At 37.4% G+C, this 17,394-nt stretch overlaps 2 protein-coding genes across 3 annotated transcripts in view; both read left to right on the top strand.

The window, feature by feature from the left end:
* Positions 1–17,394, top strand: part of LOC134209638 (uncharacterized) — a 93,780-nt gene that overhangs the window by 54,373 nt on the left and 22,013 nt on the right. The window contains exons 6-8 of the mRNA XM_062685631.1: positions 5,164–5,469; positions 5,529–6,379; positions 6,446–6,536. Coding sequence (XP_062541615.1) covers positions 5,164–5,469; positions 5,529–6,379; positions 6,446–6,536 — 1,248 coding nt within the window. The remainder of the gene's footprint in view (positions 1–5,163; positions 5,470–5,528; positions 6,380–6,445; positions 6,537–17,394) is intronic.
* On the top strand, positions 3,001–16,446 carry LOC134212002 (protein croquemort-like). 2 transcript variants are annotated; one of them, XM_062689462.1, is made up of 6 exons: positions 3,001–3,087; positions 4,963–5,102; positions 5,164–5,469; positions 5,529–6,379; positions 6,446–6,536; positions 16,203–16,446. In XM_062689462.1, the coding sequence occupies exons 2-6, from the start codon at positions 4,974–4,976 to the stop codon at positions 16,314–16,316; spliced, it is 1,491 nt and encodes a 496-aa protein (XP_062545446.1). In that variant the 5' UTR covers positions 3,001–3,087; positions 4,963–4,973; the 3' UTR covers positions 16,317–16,446. The 2 variants fall into 2 exon arrangements, with proteins under 2 accessions (XP_062545446.1, XP_062545445.1); XM_062689461.1 differs by lacking the exon at positions 3,001–3,087 and having other exon boundaries at positions 4,956–5,102.

Here is a 17,394-nt window from a genome sequence, read left to right as displayed (position 1 = left end):
GGTACTATACCACGGAGGCCACTTCAGAATCATTTTCAAAATTTTATTTTGAATTCTCTGAGGTGCCTTCTTTCTGGTATTGCAGCAAATAGTCCATATTGGCACAGCATACAACATGGCAGGTCTAAAAAATTGTTTGTAAATCAAAAGTTTGTTCTTGAGTCAAAGTTTTGATTTTCTGTTTATAAGTGGTATATGGTATCTTAATATATTTGTTACATTTGGCTTGAAGGCCTTCAATGTGATTTTTAAAAGTTAATTTATGGTCTAGCAGAAGTCCTAAATATTTGGCTTCGCTAGACCAGTTAATTGGAACCCCATTCATAGTGACAATATGTCTCCTAGAAGGTTTCAAATAAGAAGGCTTATGTGGGAAAATTATAGACTGAGTTTTGGAAGCATTCGGGGAAATTTTCCATTTTCGCAAGTTTTACTTGCGAGAAAATATCCAAACTTTTTTGCAATCTACTACAAATGACACGAAGGCTTCGCCCTTTGGCTGAAAGACCCGTGTCATCTGCAAACAAAGATTTTTGACACCCTGGTGGTGAATCAGGTAAGTCAGAAGTAAAAATGTTATACAATATGGGCCCCAGTATGCTGCTGTGGCGGACACCAGCTCTTACAGGTAATCTATCAGAATTAGAATTCTGACAGAGGAAAATTAAAATTCATCAGTTTTACAATCAAACCTTCATGCCAAACACTGTCAAATGCTTTCTCTATATCAAGAAGAGCAACTCCAGTCGAATATCCTTCAGATTTGTTGAGCCGAATTAAATTCGTAACTCTTAATAACTGATGGGTGGTTAAATGCCCATGGCGAAAACCAAATTGCTCATCAGCAAAAATAGAATTAGCATTAATATGAACCATCATCCTATTAAAAATAATCTTTTCAAACAGTTTGCTTATTGAAGAAGCCATTGAGTCTTTTCGCTATTTGTTAATAAAATTTTATTTCCCTCTTTAAACGCTGGAATTGGCTTTTGATGTTTTTTAAGAATTTTTTTAAATTCCCAAAAGGGTTTCGGACTGGGATCCAATTTCGAGACATTATTCTCAAAGTTGGTATTTCTCAGAATAGCGAAACGTTTTTTTAATTTCATTTTGCAAATCACGCCAAATAACTTTCAACGCGGGATCGCGGGTTCTTTGGTATTGCCTTCGCCTCACATTTTTAAGACGGATCAGTAGCTGAAGATCATCGTCAATAATAATGGAGTTGAATTTAATTTCACATTTAGGAATTGCAATGCCTCTGGCTTCGACAATTAGAGTTGTCAAAGATACGAGAGCATTATCAATATCACTTTTGGTATCGAGAGGAATATCAACATCAAAATTCCTATCGATATACGTTTTATATAAATCCCAATCAGCTCTATGATAATTAAAAGTAGAGCTGATTGGATTATAAATGGCTTCTTGTGAGATTTCAAATGTCACAGGAAGGTGATCAGAGTCAAAGTCAGCATGAGTTACCAAAGGCCACACAGCTGACTTGAATCCGTTAAAACTAAATCAATTGTAGAAGGATTTCGAGTGGATGAAAAACATGTTGGTCCATTGGGATATTGAACAGTATAATATCCCGCAGAACAATCTTCAAATAAAATTTTACCATTGGAATTGCTTTGAGCATTATTCCATGAACGGTGTTTGGCATTGAAGTCGCCAATTATGAAAAATTTGGATTTGTTGCGAGTTAGAATTTGAAGATCAGCTCTCAACAAATTCCTTTGCTGCCCATTGCACTGGAAAGGCAAGTAGGTAGCAATAAAAGAGAATTGTCCAAAATTTGTTTAAACAGAAACTCCCAAGGTTTCGAAAACTTTGGTTTCAAACGAAGAATATAATGTATGTTTGATACGTCTATTAATGACAATGGCGACCCCACCACAGGCCCTGTCAAGACGATCATTCCGTTAATTAAATAATTTGGATCTCTTTTGACGAAAAGACCAGGTTTCAGTTATAATGGCAATGTGCACATCATGAACTGATAGGAAGTTGAATAATTCACCTTCCTTACCCTTTAAAGCTTACCCTTTACAATTATATGAGTTAATTTGATACCAACCTGAACTGCTTCAGTTTTGGTATTTGCTTTGAACATTGCATCAATCATGTGATGCAATTGTTCATTTAGAAAATCAAAGTCGGAAGCAGACATGCTTCCATGTCGCCCTTCCTAGCAATCTGAAATGAAACCTTGATCCCCTGAATCATTACGCCGGTTACTCAATTGATAGATTGACATTTAGTCAAATATTGATACCTAATATCCCGATTTGTCAATTCTGCAATGAACTTTTCAAAATTTTACATGTCCCGTGTTACAAGTGTATTTGTTCGGTTTTTTCGTAAAAATTATCTGGTCAGTCTGAGTCATAAGTTGAAAACATGAAGTAGACCAACACAGTGCGGGGCAGCATCAAGCGTGCCCATCTAAAACATTAAATGCACTATTCATAAATTACGTAACGTTTAGATGGGGAGGGGATTGAATGACGATCTTTAACTTTTGGACATAATAGCCACTTGTTAACAAGTTTAATAGGGATCAACTAGGCTTCATCTTCTGTCGAATGCTAAGTAGCTAAATGTTTTTTCTTTGGTTCTATACACCCACCGACTTACACACACATTCAGAAATCACCTTATTTCGTGGAGCTGAGTCGGTTGGTATATAACATTATGTGTCCCCAAAGGTTCAGTTTTGGAGTAATCCTATAGCTTATAGAGAAAGGCAACAATAACACGTGTATCCTATTTACTTTCATACCCATTAGGATAACGATGGGCGGAGGTATTGAATTACAATACAATTAGAAGAATAAGAGATAACGTATCGCATGTACATGATATAATGGTTTATCGCAGTGCCCTATATGATCTGATCTCGACTGATAAGATAGAGAATCTTCATTGTTGTTGCCTGCTTTGCGTGATAGGACAGTCAAAGTGGACGGCAAAGTACAGATGTTCAGTATTTGGAAGACAATCGCGAGGTGCAACAGGGGCAGTCTCTACAGAATCGACATTCATCCAACTAGTGCGAAAATTTACTTTTTCCGAGGGCAGGTATTGCATTGTATAATTAGGAAATTATAATAAGGTTATCGTTGGGGATGTTATAGTTCTCGATACACTTGTTGCTCGGGTTACACATTATACAATATTTAATACTTTTATCTATTTTTCCGTGGATTTTTTGTCGTTGTAATGAAAGGTATGCGTTGATATTTTGCACAGTTATTTAAAAATAAAATATAATAATGTACTATAGGGCCCTCCTTAGCTGTGCGGTAAGATGCGCGGCTACAAAGCAAAACCATGCTGAGGGTGGCTGTTTTCGATTCCCAGTTCCGGTCTAGGCAATTTTTGGTTTGGAAATTGTCTCGACTTCTCTGGGCATAAAAGTATCATCGTGTTAGCCTCATGATATACAAATGCAGGAATGGTAACTTGGCTTAGAAACCTAGCAGTTAATAACTGTGGAAGTGCTTAATGAACACTAAGATGCGAGGCTGCAATGTCCCAGTTGGGGATGTAATGCCAACGAAGAAGAAGAAGAGGAATGATGTACAATTTGTTTAAGGGTCAAATACAACCAAAGATGAGGGCGGCCGTTAAAGGCGACGTGTTCTGCTTGTGGAATTTCCACTTTTTAAAAATGATCTGAAACATTAAATTAAAAAAAAATATTCTAAACCTATGATTTTTTTTTTTGATTACCGCGACCACAGGTGAACAATGAGAGTTGAGAATAGATTTTCGAAAATCTGGTCCTAATTTGAACAAACGACATAAAATTCGGCATGACAAAGTAGAAGCGCTCCTTAAAAATTAAATACACTGAAAATATGTTTTTTTTAGTAAACTATTTGATTCATAAAGAACGAATTCTTTTATCAAATTATCACCATTAAATTCAAAATTTTAATTTAATTTTAGAAGCGAAAATATTATCAAATAATAGCACTTAAATATTTAGTCAGATTTCAATGTGACTGTGAAGACTTTCCTAAAATTAACATCTTTGTATGCATATAGTTTTGCCGTAACCAATCTAGACATAAGAACTTTTTACAGGAATTTTCCTCACTTGTAGTTACTACCTTCGTATTTCGACCTCAACTGATCACAACCTGAGTTGTGTTGTGTTTGATGAACCATTATTCTCCTGTACCAATGACACGTGGAAGAATTAGCTAATCGATTAGCATTCAAAGTGCAAATTGAGAAAAAAGTAGCTATGAAGCAAGATGAAATTTCATAATGTTATCTTACTACACCATAGTGGCTCCCTTCGATTTAGTATGAGCATATGATGCAAACAGTACCTTCGAGTCGGTTGATTTTATCTAGCTGTGTAAATCTTACTTTGCAAACAAATTATAATTATTATCAATATTAATTTAATATTTACTGTTTGCATCATATGCTCATACTAAATCGAAGTATTATATCAATTGTGAGCAGGCTCTGTTCTTCCATGCAGTTGAATGCTCCATATTTGTGAAGAAGAATTTCACTAATCTCTGCTAGCACATGGCAAGATAAGCTGCTATTATTCAATAAAACTGTATCGAAAGAATACAATAAAAATGATGATTTATATCACAAACTTTCCCACGTCAATGGAATTGATTTTGACCCCACGCATCAATATATGTAATCAGAGCTATTTATTATGGAACTGCAGAATAACAGATTTTTTGTACCTATTGGTGACGTAGATAGGCGAATAAATAAATAAACACTTTGACTAAACAGAGATATCAAGATTTAAAATCGGATTATACCTCGATTGTTGCGTTATCAGCACTGCTGTGGTGCCGCCGGGGGGTAATGGTGCTTAGCTACCTCTGGCTACACTGAGGATAAGACGCCATATCCATTTTGGCACTGGACGGAGCAACGTTGTTCTAATTTAGTACGCACCACCCACCATAGAAATTGCAAAAATGTGTTGCTGTAATTGTTCCAATACTGCCAAGAAGGTCTGGTCCTTTATGGGAGTAGTGTTGATCTTTGGTCTTGCAGCATTCTTTGGCTTCGGACTGCCAGCGATCGTCGATTCAGTGGCGAGACAGGTTAGTATGACTTCTATTGAAGTTCTTGATCTTAATAAACGTTGACCACCGAATGGCGTAGGAATTTGTGATGCAACCAGGCAGTGAGGTGTATGAAAACTGGTTAGACTCATCCGTACCCATGTTCATGGATATCTACTATTGGGATTGGACAAACTCGGAGGAGGTTACCAATCCGAATGTTCGCCCCAACTTTGTTCAAAGAGGGCCATATGTGTTCAGTGAGGTGCATGAACGCGTGAATCACACTTTCAACAACGATCACACAATCACGTTCATGCAGAAGCGAACCTGGCAGTATGTTCCTGAGCAGTCCAATGGCGATTTCTACACAGACCGAGTAACAACGCCACACACATTTCTGATGGTAAGTGACCATATATTTGTAGCAAAGCTTCAAACTAATACGTAGTTTTATACTGATAGAGTTTTGGAAAAGCGGTTGCTGAGCTTAATGATCCAGTATTACTATTTTTTGCAAATGCTTTGATCAATAATAACGATCTTGTTGATGGAGTCACGTATAAAAACGTACTGGTAAAAGAAATCCTTTTTGATGGAGTAGAGGACAGACTGCTGGAAGGACTGCAAAACATTACTATTGATGCACCAGGCCTTCTTCCAGACACTGTGGAATTACCAGCCTGGGATGGATTTGGATACTTCATTGATCGCAACAAAAGCGCAGAGTATGACGGAGTATTTCGTATGAGCACAGGCACTGATGCGTGGACCAATACCGGGGAGATGCGAACGTGGAACGGCGAAGCTACGGTGCCATACTACCGGGACGTCTGCGGGAAAGTACGGGGTTCGACTGGTTCAGTAAACGCGCCGATGACTAGTGAACAGACAAGAAATCCCGGCGACTTCTTCTTATTCATTACGGACTTGTGCAAAGCGTTAACGCTGCGATACGATGGAGATTTTGTACTTAATGACCTAGAGGGAAAGGTTTGGGTTGGTGACGAACGAGTGTTTGATAACGGTCATACTTTCCCGGAAACCGCGTGCCAATGCACAGCAGCCGAAGATGAATGCCCTGTGTTGAAACCAGGATTATTGGATGTGTCAGAATGCAAATACGGAGCCCCTCTGTTAGTTAGCTTTCCACACTTCTATCTGGCGGATCCGAGCTATTTGAATGCTGTAACAGGTTTGACCCCTATGCCTCAAGCGCACCAGTTCCGGTATGCTCTGCATCCCTTCTCCGGCATTCCAATGACTGTCAGCGGAAGGCTTCAATACAACGTCCATGTAAAGGATTATGGACTGGAGTAAGTTATTTTTATTCATCTATATTCTGGATTGTTCTTATGAAGTTTTTTATAACATCTCTACAGTATAACTCAGGGGCTTCCAGATATAGTGATTCCTGCATTTTGGGTGGAGCAACGGGTAGTTCTCACTCAAGACGTGATAGATGATTTACAGGTAAGGCTCATTTTTAATAATTTGGCGTAAACTACGTCTAAGGGAAAGACTCAGATACAGGATGTAAAACGAGAATTTTAAAATCCAATCGACTCAGCTCGTCAAACTGAACAAATGTCTGTCAGTCCGTGTGTATGTGTGTGTATGTGTATGTGTGCACGCGAAAACCGAAAAACATTAGCCATTTTACGGGGGACGAACTCTCGTTGATGACTATTGAATATAATCACTATCCGTTCAAAAGTTATGAAGGAAATGGTGTGTTAATCCATATAAGCTTGGTTGGTTGATTCTCTATACAGCGTTTGCAAGAGGTGTAATGTAAGCAATTATTCATTATGTGCATCACACTACGGCTAAACCAAACGCTAGGTGGATTAATTTGGGTTTTTAAAACTTGTGTAAACATTATATATTTTTCTCAATAACATAGCTTAACTTTACTCTATTGAAATTGCCGTACTGCTATTATAAACCCCTTAGGAGCATTCCAACGCATTACTCGCGTCAATATCAAGTCTTCAACGGTGATACACAGGTTTGTGATAACATAGCAACTTCAAGAGCACTCAGTATTCATAGTGCTTTACCAAAGGATTCCAGAATTCGCTCTCAACTGATAATGAACGACGATAAACCAGAGGCATAAACCTTCTTCAATCAGCAATCAGCAAGCCATGAAAATGTCATAAGACGAGTTAATACAACCCCATTGAATTCCACCACTTAATTGTATCTTGACAGATACGTATTTCGACCTCAACAGTAAGGCCGTCTTCAGTTTCTCGTACTTGACTCGACTCAAGTCGAGTCAAGTACGAGACACTGAAGACGGCCTTACTGTTGAGGTCGAAATACGTATCTGTCAAGATACAATTAAGTGGTGGAATTCAATGGGATTGTTTTAACTCGTCTTATGACAAGTGAAGACATTCCACTAAAAAGCTCAAAATAATTTTCTTATCATGAAAATGTGTTTATTGCACGCCTAAATACAAGTACGAAAAACAGAAGCGGAGCAGTAGCCCCATCGCCAAGCTATGATAGAACGCTTAGCTCTCGGCTCAAATGCCATTGGGGATCATTTCTTCGCATAGCTGTGTGTGAAACAAGTTAAGGTCACTCCTGACGGAATCCAAGTTTCAAAGTGCTCGCGTTTTCGGGGGCACACCACTCGATACGGAAGCAACGCACAACTGTCATTTTTAATATTTCACGCATGCTGCAACGCAGCAAAGCTAAATCAACAAAAATGACAGAAGTGCGACGCCTCCGTATCACGAAAACGCGAGCACTTTGAAACTTGGATTCCGTCAGGAGTGACATTAAGCACCTTCAACGCATCATAGTCAATGTTAGGAAAAGTTATTAAGATGGCTACAAAAAAAATCTCTATGAATATCTAAACACACAAACCGTTGAATTAGTATGTAAACCAAAAAAATGAGTCACTACATAATGAGGAGGATCTTCACTAAAAATACACTAGAGCAAAACTATTTGACTTTAAACCTTTCAACAGGCGCGTAAACCCCAAAAACAAACTTCTGTCATCTATTCTCAGCAATCTGCATAAAACAACAAATGTCATATCGGCTGTACACTGGTTACTTACACCGTTTTCGGCATCTTCGTGGGAAATCGATTGTTAAATAACCCTGATTAATCCACCTAGCGATGTTAATGCCATTCTCGTGCAAAAAAAGGACTATAAATATGAATGAAATATGAAAAAATTTTAGCGTGTTTTACGCATAAAAATATTGTTTTGGCAATAACTTCTGATCCCATAGTCCGATCTGGCAAAAATGGGACAGGATTCCCCGTCGAATGAAACTTTTTGCGAGTAATTCGGACAATGCTTAGCTCCTAAACGTGTGTCTACAAATTTTGTACACATACACACACATACAGACATCACCTCAGTTCGTCGAGTTGATTCGATTGGTATATAACACTATGGGTCTCCCGGCCTCATATTAAAAATTCGTTTTTGGACTGATCATATAGCCTTTCAGTACAACTTTGTTGTACGAGAAAGGCAAAAATGTTACGTCTGTTTGTATGCAGCCGCACGCTTTTCAGCGAGAATTACAGTCATCAACACCTACAAGATAAATTTGAATATCTTAAACTTCGTCAGCTTTACGGTAGCTCAAAAGCTTTCAGTATCTTGTTGAAACGTCAAGACCTTATCTTGACATCCATCAAACAATAACAGATGGCGATACCACCATCGGAACAGACAAACGAATTCCGAGGAGAAGGGTAGCCAATGACTTATTATAGCTAAACCCAAGAGCAGCTACGCGCGTGTAATGAAAACATGATCTTCACGTGATTTCAGGGTACGTGACTGCTCTTGGGTTAGAAGATAAAGCAATAAAAGACGCTGAATAAATAAATTAGTGAAGATGCATTCAAAGGACGCGGGTGTTCGATTGATCACACGGAACCGCCAAACAACTCACTTTATGGTTCTTCTTCTTGCCTCTACATTCCAACTGGAACTTGGCTTGCTTTTCAACTGTATTCTATTAGTAGGGTTTCTTACTCCATTCCCGGCCTAACATGCATACTACTGCATAATTTAATTAATATTTATGATAAGAAGCAACTTTTCCTGAATTTTGTGGGCCGTTTGATACTGCAATGGGGTTCACTTCTGCTTAAAAAATAGCTATTCTTGCTAAAAATCTTTGAAAAAGCTTTTATTCGATTTAAATTAACGAGGTGCAGCACTCCTTTCAGTCATAGCGATTGCATTTCCGGCGCACTTCAAACTAGTTCCCGGCTTAAGCAAAATTTCACTAAATCTCTCAACGTTTTACTCTAATTCTCTCTCGGGACGGTAGAAAATGCGACGTAAACAAAACTATGCACGTTCTACGACAACATGATGCTAGATGGTATTATTCATAACAATGTTTGTTTGATGTAAAGGATATTTTCACTTATCCAAATTCCTTCCAAACACTTAAAAACTATATTTTATTTCACTTTTTGAAATCGAGAGAATTATAAATAACATGATGGCGTCAACGTATTAGACAGTTTTCCTTTTAACGATGAATAATTATTTTCATATCAAAAAAGACTCCTGACGTTTAGGTAGCACGGTGCGGCTAGAAGTTTTATAGGCCGAGGTGAATTTTTGTTCAATTTGAGGATACATTTTTTAATGTATTCTAATATGTTTATATAAGTTCTAGTGCTACGAACAAGTAGAACAAATTGAAGTACGTACGTTTAGAATTATTGTGTGGTGATTAACAGGTTCATGCAATGATTGTATCTAGAACTGTGATGATTTCCAGGTAGGTGTTTATATGATGATACCATTTTGTAAAAGTGGAAAGACTCATTTCGGCTCAGTGGTGTAGCAACGAAGAGGGAATGTTCGGAGACTACATTAGATAAATTAGGATAAATTAGGAGTTGAAATTGTTGAAAAATATTGAGAGAGAGAGAGAGAGAGAGAGAGAGAGAGAGAGAGAAAACTACCTACCACTGAGTTAAATTTTTTAGACAAAGCCGCGCTGCTGCCATCTGGCGGAGACGGACGTGTGCATGAAATCACTGTACACCCGATTCTGTTTTTACATGTTTTTTTACACGGTCGTGTAAAAAAAAATCCCATACAAAATGTGAGCAGTTTTTCCATTTTGCATGATTCGTCGAGAAATCATAAAACTTTTTCTACACGGATTTTCACGTTTTTAAAAGGTGATATACTACACGGTGCAATGCGCCGAATGAACACAATGACGTTTGGGCGGTGCGCTGTTTACTAAAAATGAACACTTGCATGAACTCGATGAATGAAAAAGTTTTCATTCTTTGTAAACAGCGCACCGCTCAAACGTCAATGATGAACTCGGTGCATTGGACCATACATTTAATAGTATTTTAGAAAACTACATGTTAGGCTATACCTACCAACACATGTCTTTTTTATCAAAATAATTCAACTTTAGTGTTGGTAATCTAAACAGTAAATTAAACTTCTAACTCGAAAAATCAAACATTTTCGGCTAAAATGCGTTTTAACGAGTTAAAAAGCATATTAAAATTGACGTCCTATATGCCTTGCTGGGTGACATAAAAAGCATCACCCACCCGAGTAGACGAAAATAGCTCAATAATATCAAATGTTGATAAGATAGCAAAATGAGATATGGACATGATTGATATAAGAGATAAAAGATCAGGGGACAATATCAATATTTTGCACTAAAATATCATGAGGATATCAAGATATGTTATTTGTAATAAGTGATCGATATCAAGTGCCATTAGTTTGTTCTTATCCATAGCATATCTTGATATTTATGATATTTAAATGATATTTCGGTGCAAATTTTTTATATTGTGGCCTGTTCTTTTATCTCTTATATCAATCAAGTCCATATCATGTTTTGTTATTCTGTTCATAGCTTTGTTTACGTGCTGCCGTAAGAGCCAGAGTACAAGACAGGGGGAGAAGACGGAGCATTGAATCCCTACCCCGACATGTGCTGGTTCTAAAATGTAAACAACAGTGTTAATTCTCTACCCCATTTTTGTTATGGCGAGGCAATTTTTATGCACACTTTTGTTTTCGATATTTTATCAAAATTAAACACTCAATCATGCAGTAATATACGGAGTGGTATACCAGCTTGATTGACCTGCTTGAGATACCTGCTTGATTAAAGAGACTTGGAAAAGAATTTAAATATTTGCAGTAACTAACCGAATATAAAAATGTTCGCATTAACGATTGCGCCCTAACACTGGTTCTAAGCTTCGATGCAGAGTACACGAGCTTTGTTTGCCAGTGACAGGCGTATGGGGCCCTTGGCACAAGACACTACCGCAAGTTAAACGTTGGACAACGTAAGACCATCGTTACGATCAACTTTTCTGCCATCGAATCAGCTTTCTTTTGTATAGGAAGATGGTCTTGAAAAGAACCGATATAGGGGAACTGTTCCGTTTTCCATCTCACTGAACATATATTCATCTCATACATAAATACATAAATACAGTACCAATCTCTTCGCTTCCTTTTGCTAACAAGCGTGCAACTAGTGAAAAAATCACAAGAAACAACCCAAATTTCTTTTCATCGCTTTGTTTTTGATGGGATGGAAATATGAGCTATGGGATGAAGTGCCGAACCGTTCCCCTATTTTCTTCCCAATCAAAAACAGCAACAAAACCAAATCAAAATCTTAAAAGAAAATTTCAGCTGTCAATGCTACTAACTGTCCCAGTAGACTGGCCCAGGATACAAAAAGTCGTCCGATTCTACGGGGCACCCCCAGGATTTTGCCTTTGGGTAAGAAAATCATTCTCTGAAAATTTCAGTCAGATCGGTCATTGCATAAGCTGGCGCAATTGATTTGAAGTTAATATGGGGGTTCAGTCGAAATATATGGGAAAAACACCTCTGTTACTATTTCGTACAGGAAATTGGATGGAAAAGCCCGAATGAGCCCAGATTTGCAGGAACATGCCAATGAATAACTCGACATAAAATTCTACTATGATTAAATAAACTTTAAATTAGTTTTTCATTGGCGTAACTAATGAAAAATTCTAGGGGGGGCTAACTTTTTTTTAACTTTTCTAATTTACAACAAATAAGACAGAAAATTAAAGTTAAGTTGCTCGATTCAACTGATGTATATTGTTGGTCTACCAGATAACAATGGACGACTTAAATATTTCGAATGATGTTCATCGACGCTCAGCCCTGTTTCAACAATCTAGAAATCTCGTAGGATTCCCAAAATTCTTGATAGGTTCAAAAAACCATAGGTGTAAATAGAATCGCCGTAAATAGAATGTGAAGCACGATCCTGATTTTCAAAGGATTTTTTTATTTGCTTCGACCCCAGAGCAGATTATAAATTAAATATTAGTAATTCAAACTCTTTTCGCCAGCTTTCACTTCAGTGGCTTGACAATTCCTACGAGCTTTCAAACGGCGATCTGACTACAACAAACTGACCTTTATTTTCTGTTAGAATAACTTCTAGGATGGTTTTAAAAAAACCAGTTTTACATCCCAATACAACTTATTGTTCGTTAATTTTCAATTTAGTTAAAAAATTGCAACAAATTAACTTATAGGAGCATTTGTTAACACATAGGAACATTTAACACATCTTTTCTCTCAGTAGGTCTGTTTCACGCCTACTGAGACATTTTCAATGGTTTCATTGCTGCAGCGACAATAAGAGTTTAGAGAATTAAATAGGGTAAAGTGCCCAATAGTGGACCCCCAACCAATAGTGGACCCTCCAGACATTTTTTCATTATTACAGCACAATGGAAACATTTTGCTATGAAATTCCATCGGGAGAACCTACGTTACAGTTCTATGATTTGATTACATGCATTGGAAATGCTATGGAAAGTAAAAATAGTTATTTTTTTACAATTCTATAAAAAATAAACACGAGAGTGTCCATTATAGGAATATTTTGGAGGGTCCATAATAGGGAAGAAGAACGTCCCGAAACGAAACATGAAAATCAAATGAAGTGTCGACTATAGGGAAACAATTTCCTATTATGGACCCCCAAGGGGTCTACTATAGGGCAAATTTAGTCCGACTTTACAATGTTAGTTTTAAAGAATAACGTCGAGTATTTGAGCGTTTTATGTATGTATCGTGAAGAGGAGATGCAGAGCTTGATATTAGATATCACGCAAAATTAATATTTTGAAAATTTCCACTCCTTATGCCAGGAAGAGCAAAATTTTGGTACTAGGGGGTCCACTATTGGGCATTTTACCCTAGTATGCAGAGTTTCTAAAATCCATCCGAAAGAATACAAAGTTCTTTCTTATTCAACTTTTAGTTACCTCTACTTGAAATCTAAGAGTTTTACCGAACATTTCTCAAGAATCCTACAGTGATAATAATGCGCTGCAGCTTTAAGGATTGGTATTAGTTAGGAAGGTTAAGATCATACACTCGATTTAGATAACAATTACTCACAAAACCATGGAAAAACTTGAAAATCTCAAGAAATTGTCCATTATCCATTAAGTACTTGTAATACTAATAAATAATATATTTTTTAATTCATTTGTTGATGAGGTATTTCCTTTGGTATTTCATGAGTTATAACGTGTTTTGAGGGGTCCAGATTTTGTCATGAGCAAGCCTTATAACAATTGCTCGAAGTTCAAAAACTTGAGCGAATTGATTCAACTTGCTGTAGTGTTTCGAAGAGAGGGATTGGATAATGAAGATAATCCTTTCTCTGCATTTATCCCTGTATATAATTAGTGGACTAGATATGTGCAATACTTATACAAAGTTACCAATTTTCTAGGGGGACTAGCCAGATCCTAGGTGGGGCTATAGCCCCCCCTAGCCCCCCTGTAGTTACACCAATGGTTTTTAGCTGATTTATTTGGAGTTTGGTTGAGCACTTTGAAATTCATTAATTGCCTTGAAAACAAGCGGATGTAATCGAAGGTTGTGGCGCGCGTACAGTTACTTATGTTTCAGTGCGCGCGAAACCACGCATCGCAGTCACCTTTGATTGCATGCGTATGTTGTCATGGCAATTAATGAATTTCAAAGTGCTCAACCCAACTCCAAATAAATCAGCCAAAAACTGATTTAAAGTTTATTTAGTAATAGAAGAAGTTTATGTCGAATTGTTCATGGGCATGTTAACTTCATTTCCTGCAAATCTGGGCTCAATTGACCTCTTCCATCCAATTTCCTGTACGAAATAGTAACAGAGGTGTGATTTCCCATATATTTCGACTGAAACCCCCATATTAACTTCAAATCAATTGCGCCAGCTTATGCAATGACCAATCAGGCTGAAATTTTCAGAGAATGATTATCTTACCTTAAGGCAAAATCTTGGAGGGTGCCCCGTAGAATCCGACGACTTTTTTCTCCCCATACTAGGCTGGGCCACTCTACTGTCCCAGCATCAGCAGCAGGAGAGTTGCCTAAAGGAAATTTTATTCCTACCGACGCGTGGGTCGTCGTTGTCAGCATGAGCAGCAGTCAAGTAAATTTTCTCGTAACAGTCGGGCTATCGGTTGCATGTTTCGCTACGATGGCGTCTGTGGTGGACGTAGCAGCGGTGGAGTACATTTCTAGACCAACATTTGAAAAGGGCGTAACAGCCAAAATTTATTCCTTCTGATTCTTCGTCTACATATAAAGCTATATATGTGGACAAAGAATCAGAAGGAATAAATTTTGGCTGTTACGCCCTTTTCAAATGTTTGTCTAGATTTCTGCAACGGTGGTGTCCAAAGTACCATAGTACTCAAGCAATAATTTTCTTGCAAATCCAAACTATTGAATGATTGTTGATAGTGATTCGATGGGCGCATTATTGGAAATTATTCGGTTCTTTTCAGAACCACCATTCTATGAGAGGGAAGGTTGATCCGAGACTATTTTTTTCAAAGCGCGAATTAATCGCTTGGCGACAGCAGAAAGTTGCCGTTCATATTAGAACCACGAGCGCGCGTCGGAGGGAGATGTTGCAAAAATGTCAAGTCAAGTGAAATTTTCTCTCAAGATTCTAATTTGGTTTTGTTGTTGTTAGTGATTGGAAAAGCGCATTATAAAAAATAATTCTCGCGCTTAGTTTCATAGGGGCTTAACTGTATTGATCGATTTCTCTTCGTCGATGTTTTCTTTTTATTATTGTACCGAATTGCGCTAGTTTATCGATGATTTAATGGTTTGGTGTGATAAAGGATGATTGTATCATGCATCAGAATCAATAATCATGGTTGTAGCTTTTGGAACGATTGAGTTATTAACTAAATATAAAATCGATTAAGAGAAATCGATCAATACAGTTACGCCCCTATGAAACTAAGCGCGAGAATTCAGTTCTCTTCAGAACCACAACTTTATAGAAACGAGCGAAGGTTGAGTCGAGACAAATGTTTTTTCAAAGTGCCAATCATAATCGTTTGGTGACGGCAGGAAGTTTCCATCGATAGCAAAATCACTAGCGCGCGTCTGAAGGAAACCCTGCAATAGTTTATTTGTATGGATGACATCAGTAGCAGTCAAGTGAAATTTTCTCTCAAGATATTTATGCAGCATCTCCCTCCGACGCGCTTCTGATTCGGCTGGCGAAGGAAACTTTCTGCTGTCGTCATGCGATTGTGACTTGAACTTTGAATAAAATGCGCCTCAGCTCAATTTTCTCTTGTGTAAAATGGAGGTCCTGAAAATAATCGATTTATTTTCTATAATGTGCTTTTCCAATGACTAACTACAACACAATTTTACTGGAGTGCTTCTGATGCCGATGACAGCCACTCTATAGCTTGCGGGTGAAACGCTATAGATGCAGCAACCACCGTCATCGGGACTGGGACTGCGACCGATGCCATCGCGAGCGCGAAACACAGGTCTTTTTATCTACAGGGAAAAGCGAGCGGTGGGCCCGTAACTAACATAATTCTGATGTCTGTTTCCGGAATGCACGAATGGGGTTTGATTAGTTCTGATTTTTTTTGGCTGAGACAAGAATTGTAAATACAAAAATGAGTTCACATAAAACGAATCAAAGGACAAAATCTTACAAACCACGTTTTATCGAAGAGAACAATGTAAAAAATTAAAATTGCATAGGTTGTAATTGCTTTTATTTTTCCTTATCATCCCGATAGTACATCGAAACGCTGCGGTCAGCTGGTCACATTACTGCATTCGTACTAGTTGGTGTTGGAGTAATCGCTTTTGGAGTGGCACTCTACTTCTCTCTGTTCGTGTGGAATAAGTAAAAGCAGCTAGCTGGACTAGCTTCGAGTATATTACGTACGTCTCTACGATTGACACCAAAACTCACTCTATTACTATTAGGTTTAAAACTAGGCCATTGTTAAATAATACAAACCGATATTACACTCTAAATGGCGTTAAAGATAAGATGACCTTTCCCTATTTTTAAATTCCATATACACAGCATGGTAAACAACAGCGGCATGAGATTAGTATTGTGAAAAGCTTAGATAAAGGAATTGTTTCCGTCGATGCTATATCTATATGTTTGTGTTCTACTTGCACCATGTTATTTATATGGGGATTTGTAATTGATTTCAGATAACTGATCCACGCGAACGCATTGAAAGCTTTATTACCTTCAGGATTATAAATTGAAGCATGTTTGTTTACGGGTAGTAAATTTCTGTAGACGCGACGCGATAAAAGATTTAAAAATATAAGAAAAACCCAACCGAGCAGTGATACCGCCTTTCCCGCATATATATAAATATATATGGAGCTAAATAACAAGGTTCGATTTACCGTAATCCGGGGGAATATTGATCATTTTTTTAATTGTTTTGTAAATATTTCCCCTGTAAGTGAAATCATAGCTTTTTTCATATTTTTAAAATAAGTACTGCTTCTTGTAGAACGTTTAAGTCTTTTGTTCTTTATTATTTGATAATTTTAAACTTGTTTTAAAAATGTTTTTTGTCGAGTTTTTTTATTTTTCAATTTGGGGTAACTTTGATCAATCATTTATCTATAGAGAAAGCGTATGCAAACGCCTTAAGGTAGGCAATTATAGTTGAAATTTCTTACGCTGAAGTGATTTGCATCGATTGTTCAAAAATTAATGTGGCTGTGAGTTCAAAAATTAATGTTGATTTAATTGTTAAAATTTTTGGCGAAAAAAAAATGCAAATTTATCCGAAGGTCATATCATTCAGCAGCAAATTTTGTCAAGATTAAGATACCTAACTCACAATAAGTAATTGTGATAACAAGAAATAATATTTTATTCATTTCTTGAAAATGGTGATTGTTATGGTCAATGTTACCCCGCTGATCGTCAATGTTCCCCCGGATTACGGT

This window comes from Armigeres subalbatus, chromosome 2 (assembly GCF_024139115.2).
Source record: "Armigeres subalbatus isolate Guangzhou_Male chromosome 2, GZ_Asu_2, whole genome shotgun sequence".
Taxonomy (NCBI): Eukaryota; Metazoa; Arthropoda; class Insecta; order Diptera; family Culicidae; genus Armigeres; species Armigeres subalbatus.
The sequence above is the reverse complement of the archived record's forward strand: the minus strand, read 5'-3'. Positions and strand labels throughout refer to the sequence as shown.